At 46.2% G+C, this 8,940-nt stretch overlaps 1 protein-coding gene across 1 annotated transcript; it reads left to right on the top strand.

Moving 5' to 3' along the window:
- Nucleotides 1-7,429: 7,429 nt before the first annotated feature.
- LOC124700052 (probable BOI-related E3 ubiquitin-protein ligase 3) lies at nt 7,430-8,652 on the top strand. Its single transcript, XM_047232247.1, has 2 exons — nt 7,430-7,717; nt 7,821-8,652. Exons 1-2 carry the CDS (start codon nt 7,448-7,450, stop codon nt 8,352-8,354), a joined length of 804 nt encoding a protein of 267 aa, XP_047088203.1. The 5' UTR covers nt 7,430-7,447; the 3' UTR covers nt 8,355-8,652.
- Nucleotides 8,653-8,940: the final 288 nt, after the last annotated feature.

Here is an 8,940-nt window from a genome sequence, read left to right as displayed (position 1 = left end):
TATCTGTTGTCTATGTTGTCCCGGTATGGATGTCTAAGTTGAAGAATAATCAATAGTGAGAAATCCAATGCGAGCTTTCTCCTTAGACCTTTGTACAGGCGGCATAGAGGTACCCCTTTGTGACACTTGGTTAAAACGAGTGCATTGTGATGATCCGGTAGTCCAAGCTAATTAGGACAAGGTGCGGGCACTATTAGTAGACTATGCATGAGGCTTGCAACTTATAAGATATAATTTACATGATGCATATGCTTTATTACTACCGTTGACAAAATTGTTTCATGTTTTCAAAATCAAAGCTCTAGCACAAATATAGCAATCGATGCTTTTCCTCTATGGAGGACCATTCTTTTACTTTCAATGTTGAGTCAGTTCACCTATTTCTCTCCACCTCAAGAAGCAAACACTTGTGTGAACTGTGCATTGATTCCTACATACTTGCATATTGCACTTGTTATATTACTCTATGTTGACAATATCCATGAGATATACATGTTACAAGTTGAAAGCAACCGCTGAAACTTAATCTTCCTTTGTGTTGCTTCAATGCTTTTACTTTGAATTATTGCTTTATGAGTTAACTCTTATGCAAGACTTATTGATGCTTGTCTTGAAGTACTATTCATGAAAAGTCTTTGCTTTATGATTCACTTGTTTACTCATGTCATATACATTGTTTTGATCGCTGCATTCACTACATATGCTTTACAAATAGTATGATCAAGATTATGAAGGCATGTCACTCCGGAAATTATACGTGTTATCGTTTTACCTGCTCGGGACGAGCGAGAACTAAGATTGGGGATGCTGATACGTCTCCGACGTATCGATAATTTCTTATGTTCCATGCCACATTATTGATGTTATCTACATGTTTTATGCACACTTTATGTCATATTCGTGCATTTTCCGGAACTAACCTATTAACAAGATGCCGAAGTGCCGATTCTTTGTTTTACGCTGTTTTTGGTTTCAGAAATCCTAGTAAGGAAATATTCTCGGAATTGGACGAAATCAACGCCCAGGGGCCTATTTTTCCACGAAGCTTCCAGAAGACCGAAGACTAAACGAAGTGGGGCCACAGGGAGCCCAAACCCTAGGGCGGCGCGGCCCCCCCCTTGGCCGCGCCGCCCTGTCATCTGGGGCCCTCGTGTGCCCTCCTGACTTGCCCTTCCGCCTACTTAAAGCCTCCGTGACGAAACCCCCAGTACCGAGAGCCACGATACGGAAAACCTTCCAGAGACGCCGCCAACGCCGATCCCATCTCGGGGGATCCAGGAGATCGCCTCCGGCACCCTGCCGGAGAGGGGAATCATCTCCCGGAGGACTCTACGCTGCCATGGTCGCCTCCGGTGTGATGTGTGAGTACTCTACCCCTGGACTATGGGTCCATAGCAGTAGCTAGATGGTTGTCTTCTCCCCATTGTGCTATCATTGTCGGATCTTGTGAGCTGCCTAACATGATCAAGATCATCTATCTGTAATTCTATATGTTGCGTTTGTTGGGATCCGATGAATAGAGAATACTTGTTATGTTGATTATCAAAGTTATATCTATGTGTTGTTTATGATCTTGCATGCTTTCCGTTACTAGTAGATGCTCCGGCCAAGTAGATGCTTGTAACTCCAAGAGGGAGTACTTATGCTCGATAGTGGGTTCATGCTGCATTGACACCGGGACGGTGACAAAAAGTTCTAAGGTTGTGTTGTGCTTGTTGCCACTAGGGATAAAACATTGATGCTATGTCTAAGGATGTAGTTGTTGATTACATTACGCACCATACTTAATGCAATTGTACTGTTGCTTTGCAACTTAATACTGGAGGGGTTCGGATGATAACCTCGAAGGTGGACTTTTTAGGCATAGATGCGGTTGGATGGCGGTCTATGTACTTTGTCGTAATGCCCAATTAAATCTCACTATACTCATCATGATATGTATGTGCATGGTCATGCCCTCTTTATTTGTCAATTGCCCAAGCGTAATTTGTTCACCCAACATGCTTGTTTGTCTTATGGGAGAGACACCTCTAGTGAGCTGTGGACCCCGGTCCAATTCTCTTTACTCGAAATACAATCTATCGCAATACTTGTTCTACTGTTTTTACGCAAACAATCGTCTTCCACACAATACGGTTAATCCTTTGTTACGACAAGCCGGTGAGATTGACAACCTCAACTGTTTCGTTGGGGCAAAGTACTTTGGTTGTGTTGTGCGGGTTCCACGTTGGCGCCGGAATCCTCGGTGTTGCGCCGCACTACATCCCGCCGCCATCAACCTTCAACGTGCTTCTTGGCTCCTCCTGGTTCGATAAACCTTGGTTTCTTTCTGAGGGAAAACTTGCTGCTGTGCGCATCATACCTTCCTCTTGGGGTTCCCAACGAACGTGTGAGTTACACGCCATCAACCATCCATGATCCCCCCATCCATGTGTGAGTAATTTCCCGCTGTAGGCTGTAGGGGATGGTAGGGATTGGATGAGATTGGTCATGTAATAGCTATAAGATTGTTATGGGCATAGTGACTAATATATGTTGTTAGTATTTTTGACATTGTTGCAACTTGCTATACTTAATGCTTATCACTTTGGGCCCGAGTGCCATGATCTCAGCTGGACATGTTATTGATTCATGAGGATAATTATTGTTTTTGATCATATCTGCAAGTTGTATACACACATTGTAGTCCGGAACCCGAGACCCCAAAGTGACTTTAAATTGGGATAACCGGAGGGGATGGCATGATGTGAGGATCATGTGTGTTCACGGAGTGTTAATGCTTTGATCCGGTACTCTATTAAAAGGAGTACCTTAATTACCAGTAGTTTCCCTAGAGGCCCCGCTGCAACGTGCTGGTAGGACAAAAAATGTCGTGCAAGTTTATCATTGCGAGCACGCATGACTAAATAGGAACACATGCCTATGTCTTACTATTATATGGACTCTCTCATTCATGCAACGCTGTTCATCCATCCCTATGCCTACAGTATTTTAATCTTGCTGTCTACTGCAATCATCGCTACTGTTGTTTTTATTTCACTACTGCTGTTACTTCACTACTCCCACTTCCATAAAACTGTTACTACTGATAAACTGTTGCGAGCAAGTCTATTTTTTCAGGTGCAAGTGAATTGAAAACTTACTTGTTAAAGCTTATAAATATTCTTTGGCTCTCCTTGTGTCAAATCAATAAATTTGGGTTTTACTTCCCTCGAAGACTGTTACGATCCCCTATACTTGTGGGTCATCAGCAGACAATAGCCTATTGTTTTTTGAAGCTAACAATGAACATGCTGGGATAACTAAAGCTTCCATTGGTATCTTTGAACTCGATCTGGCCAGCTCATAAATCCAAGCAAGTGCTCTATTTTGTTCAATGAGAAATGTCCATAAGTGACCCCAAAAAATATTAAAGCAATTCTTGAGGTTCAACACAGTTCTTTTGAGGAAAAATACCATGGTTTAACAACCCATGAAGGACGATGAAGGAGGAAAGATTTCAACCTATCAAAGAAAGGTTTAGGAAAAGACTAAATGACTGGTCAGAAAAATTTGCATCAATGCGATCAGAAGAAGCCTTGATCCAATCAGTAGCACAAGCTTTGACAATTTTTGTCATGGGTGTGTTTAAACTACCTGCAGGTTTTCATGAAGATTACACAAAGATGATAAGAAGATTCTGGTGGGGGAAGAAGAAAATAAGAGGAAAGTACATTGGCGGCATGGGACTCTCTAACAGATCCTAAATACATGGGGATGTTGGCTTCAGAGACTCCAAATGTTTCAATCAAGCTCTTTTAGCTTGATAAGCCTGGAGGCTGCTTCACAACCCAAATTATTTATGTGCTCGGCTAATGAAAGCCATATACTACCCTAATGGTAACCTATTGGCCACTGTTTTTATGGAAGACATCTCACCTAGTTGGAAGGGAGTTGAACATGGTTTGGAGCTCTTAAAAAAGGGCGTCATCTGGGAGTGGAAAATGGGGAAAAGATAAGGAGATACAATTGGATAAATAGAGATGGTGCTTTGCAGATTACAAGGAAAAAGAAAAAGAATAGACTAAAGAGAGTAAAATCTTTGTTTGGAAGTGGTAACAATGGATGGAATCACCAACTAGTCCACTCCATCTTCTTAAGTCACGATGCAAAGAACATTTTAAAGATGAGAGAAACATCACAATACTTGGATGATACTCTGGCATGGCATTATGAGAAGAATGGTTTATTCATTGCCAAAAGCGCTTACAAAATGGCTTCAAACCTTAACAAAGAAGTACCTGCAGCAGCTAGCACTGAACCTGATGGGAGACGTGGCCTTTGGAAAAATGTTTGGAAGGCAAACATACCTAATAAGGTAAGAATATTTAGTTGGAGGTTGGCAAGGGACAGCCTGCCGACACAGAAAAATAGATGGCGGAGAAACCTGGAAGTGCAGAATACTTGTCAGATTTGTGGTAATGGTGTAGAAGACAGTTTCTATGTTGCAGTGCAATGTACAAGAGAAAAGGCGCTGAGATATAGAACGAGGGATTTTTGGTAACTTCCTAAAGAAGAATAAAAGATTCAGAAGAGCATGAGAAGATTCAATATTGTTTCTTCTCAATAACTCTGATAAAAAGTTGCATCACGCCATCCTGCTCACCCTTTGGAGATCATGGCACTTGAGAAATGATAGCTATCATGGAAACGGGGAAACCACAATTGAACATTCTACCGGGTATCTTTCAACTTATGTTAAAAGTCTTAATACTAACCCAAATGCTTTGGTGGTTCCTGATGGTGCAGATGCTAAGGGCAAAAACCTACGATTTTCTTGCGCGTATTGATGAAAAGATAGAGAGCAGAACAAAAGTGAAAGTTGCAAATGGGAACCCCCACCACTAGGATGGTTAAAGGCAAATGTTGATGGTTCTTCCATTCCTCAAAACGGACTACTACAAGAGGAATTGTTATTAGAGATCATAATGAAAAAATTACTGCTGCAAGTGGTAATATCTTACAATGTTATGAGAGCCCCACTATATTTGAATCTGATTGAAAGCTGCAAACTAGGAAATGCAAAACTTATCTCAATTAAGGAATACCTATGCTGATTTTATTAATTCTGTTAGTTTCCTTCTGAACTGGAAGTGTGTTTTTGTCAAGAGAGCAAACTATAATATAATAGTGCTCATGAGTGTGCTGCCTATGTGCAGCTTTTAGGTGTTCGGTGCTATCTGGAATAGTTTTTTCTAGATTGTGTCGCTAAGGCTGCGGCTTTAGATTGTAACCGAACATTTGATGTATTTTGAACGAAGCTTTTGTTAGCACTAAAAAAAAAGATATGAGCACATGAGGGGACAAACATGTATAGTATAAAGCAAGGCATCCAAATGAGAAGTGCATTTCTCCAAGCAACGTATGAGTCCCACTTCCCTTTTGCGTGATCTTCTTCTTGTTGAAAGAAGAGTTAGGTGCGGTTTGTACGTCCGTTTATGCATGCATGCATGGGCTTGAACATTGGGTCGGCTCGTTCAGATTTCCCCGTTTGAAAACCAAAACTTGCGCGCTTAATCTGGTCATATCTTTTCGGATCGCTTAAACCACGGCTCCACGTACACGACATGTCAAGCTAGTGGCCGGCCGTCGTGGCGCGGCGCGGGACAGGTCATCAAGATTTGTTCCGATGGATGGGGTCTAGGTGGCGGACGTGGGCCTGCATGTGGGCCTATTCGCGACACGCACGCACCCGGCCCATGCAGTCCGTCCGTCAGTCCTGGCGTTTCCTTCCTTGAAAGCCGATCCGTTTCCTTTCAGTTTTTGTTCTACGCGCGTCTCGGCCGCTATCTTCTCTTCTCCTTTTCTAGAAGAAGGAAACGCGCATCGTCTTCGACCTCCTTTTGCTTGCATGTTTAATTCCTTGTGCGGTAGAGGACTCCATAATAAGGAGTTAATAATGGAAAGCTGTAAAAGAAAAGAGTTAATGGAAAGTGAAATCGCCATATATATCTATATAATATACCAATTTGTAAAGTTGGACTATATCAATCCCGGCCGATCTTCAAAAATATGGTCTTGCTAATATACAGTCTTGATAGTAATAAAGCTCCAAATATATCGGTCGGTTAATTTGTTTGGCCGTATGCATGTTATTCTCTTCCAATTATATAGGCGTATATTGTTGCCGCATAAGATATGCACTGTTTAATTTGTGAATAATTTTGTACAGCTGTACAAGCCATGTACGTATAGTACGTTTTGAAAGGGTATATAGCTGCCGACGTGTGGTTACCTTTAATTTGGCGCCTTAATTATCTGTATATCCCGCAATTAAACACGAGTTAAGGAACTTCATGGAGAAGCACGAGGGTTACTACAGTATTGGTAGAGATTTTTTTGCTACTACTATTAAATAGAAAAAGGCTGTACGTAATTCCCATCTAAAATTAAAGGTCGATTTGCGGGCAGGAACGAATGGCCGGCCGATCTGTTCTTACCAAATCAATCTCAAAAAGCTCATTAGTTTCCTTCCTAATTCTTAGCCATCCTGCGTTACATCTCTGCAGCATTAACTTGCTCCCTTATATATCTTCTCAGCAAATTAATGCAAATATATACTGGAGTAGCAATCCATGGATCCCATGCAGTACATGCATGCACGTAACGTAACGTGCGAGCTGTGATTGCCCTCCTCCACAAACCGCGGTTTACCGAGTCTGGATCGAAGGCGTAATTTGTTTTAATCTGGCCTTTCCTTACACCCCAAGATTCGTGCAGATCAAAGCTAATAGTACACCTTAACGACGCCAGCTGATTTGGCGCCAGAACACGCTAACACAAACATATCCGTGGCATATATCTAGCCGGGTTTCCTTTGGCTTTTTTCCAAATGAACGGACCAGATCGAAGAGAAGCCAGCTAATAGATCGGGCGCGGATGGATTTGTAAAGTAACAAGGGCGAATTCTTGGTATACTCAAATAAAGGGCCGGAGATTGGAAACGGACGCCATAAATAAAAGGAAATCGTTCCTGAAAAGGAGAGGGATTATTTGCGGTCAATCCCATATTCAGTTGCTGCCTCACTGCCGGACGGACGTGGAGGCCAGCCGGGAACCCGGTCATCAACCATAAATACGGCGCTCCCTGCCATCCCAGGACCTTGTTTCTTTGCCGATCGATCGCCCCGGCCTGCCACACCTGGCCGCTCTACTTCTGTATATATAGGAGGAGCCTCCCACGCGGACTGCGAGGACCAACGTACCCACCTATCCATCCATCCGCTCACCCATCGCCATGGCCGTGGACGCGCAGCACCTCCTCTTCGCCACTGGCCAACACCAGCCTCCCTCCGCCGCCCTCGGGCGGCCGGGCGCGGCTATGCCGATGATGGGTGGCGCGGCTCCGGCGTTCTCGCCCTGTTACGGCGGCGTCGCGGTGGGGAGCCACCAGCAGCAGCAGGCCTACATGGCATCATCGTCGTCGTCGCCATACATGGGCCTCGTCCCGGCGCCGGCGCCGCAGCAAGCGTCGGCGGGAGGGCAGCAGGATCAGTACACGGAGTTCCTCGCGCTAGCCGCGGCCGATCTCGCCAAGAGGGGCGTCAGCCTCCACGGCGCCCAGGAAATGGTCGCCGGCTACAAGAGGAAGCGCGACGACCACTCGTCGCCGGCGAGCGTCCTAGCGGCCCACGCGCAGCAGCAGGCGGCCGCCGTCGACCGCGTCCTGCTCAAACACGTAAGTGCCCACGATCAATCAAACCGTGCATCATGCATGCGCCGCTACCTCCGCGCGCGTCCGAGACTTTAATTCCCTAACCGTGATCGATCGACGCATGCAGGCGGCCAACATGTGGACGGCTCTGGCGGAGCAGCGGAAGAGGCACGCGCTGCTCATCCTCTCCACCGTCGAGGCCCGGGCGGCGAAGCGGCTCAAGGCCAAGGACGAGGAGATCGACCGCCTCAGGGGCTTGAACTGGGCGCTCGAGGACAGGCTCAGGAACCTCTACGTCGAGGCGCAGATGTGGCGCGACATGGCGCAGTCCAGCGACGCCGCCGCCACCGCACTCCGCGCCGACCTGCAGCGGGCGCTCGACGCGCAGGCGGTCCGTGGCGGCGGCATCGGCGGCGACGCGGAAGACACCGGGTCCTGCTGCTTGGGGGACAACAACCGCGGGGACCAGGAGGAGGAGGAGGTCAGGACGCCGGTGGCGACGGTCGTCGGGACGTGCAAGGGCTGCGGCGAGGGCGACGCCGTCGTGCTGATGCTGCCGTGCAGGCACCTCTGCGTGTGCGCGTCGTGCGCGGCCACGGCGCCAGCGTGCCCGGCCTGCGGGTGCGCCAAGAACGGCACCGTCTGCGTCAACTTTTCCTGATGCGGGCAAGGAATAGTTTAGAGTCGACTTTTTTTTTTTCCTTTCTCTTATATATGAAACTTGGTAGAGTCGACTTTGTAGTTTTGTACCCTTCTCCTCTTTTTTTTTTTCCTTAGATAGATAGATGGGGGGTGCATGATAGCGCGATGGTTGTTCGAATGACCTCGCTTAGAGAGGATGAGTCCCCCCCAACTCCTTTCTTCGGTTTAGTTTAGCTTTTCTTCTCAAGATGTTGGATCAATTGTTCAACAAGCTGAGAAAAAGTTCTGAATATTGCATATCAGTGCTTTAAACTCAAGGACATTTCATAAACTTGTTGTGTCCCTATTTTTAGATCAAGGGAAGGCTATGGTACAACAGGAGGGCGATGACGAGGGCTAATTTGTCGTGACTTAGGTGACCGCTTGACCAGAGCTGTGGTGGTTTGTCGTGACTAAGGTGACCGCTTGACCGGGGCGACGGGAGATCGTGCCAACTATGAGTGCGTCAGCCTGGAGAAACTGCAAGCAAGGAGGATGGCATATGTGGTTGTCACGAGGCAACCGAGGCACGGAGAGGGAGGGGCGGGGGAGGAAGGTCGTATGTC

This window comes from Lolium rigidum, chromosome 3 (genome assembly GCF_022539505.1).
Source record: "Lolium rigidum isolate FL_2022 chromosome 3, APGP_CSIRO_Lrig_0.1, whole genome shotgun sequence".
Taxonomy (NCBI): Eukaryota; Viridiplantae; Streptophyta; class Magnoliopsida; order Poales; family Poaceae; genus Lolium; species Lolium rigidum.
Note: the sequence above shows the minus strand (reverse complement) of the source record. Positions and strands in the feature narration are given on the sequence as shown.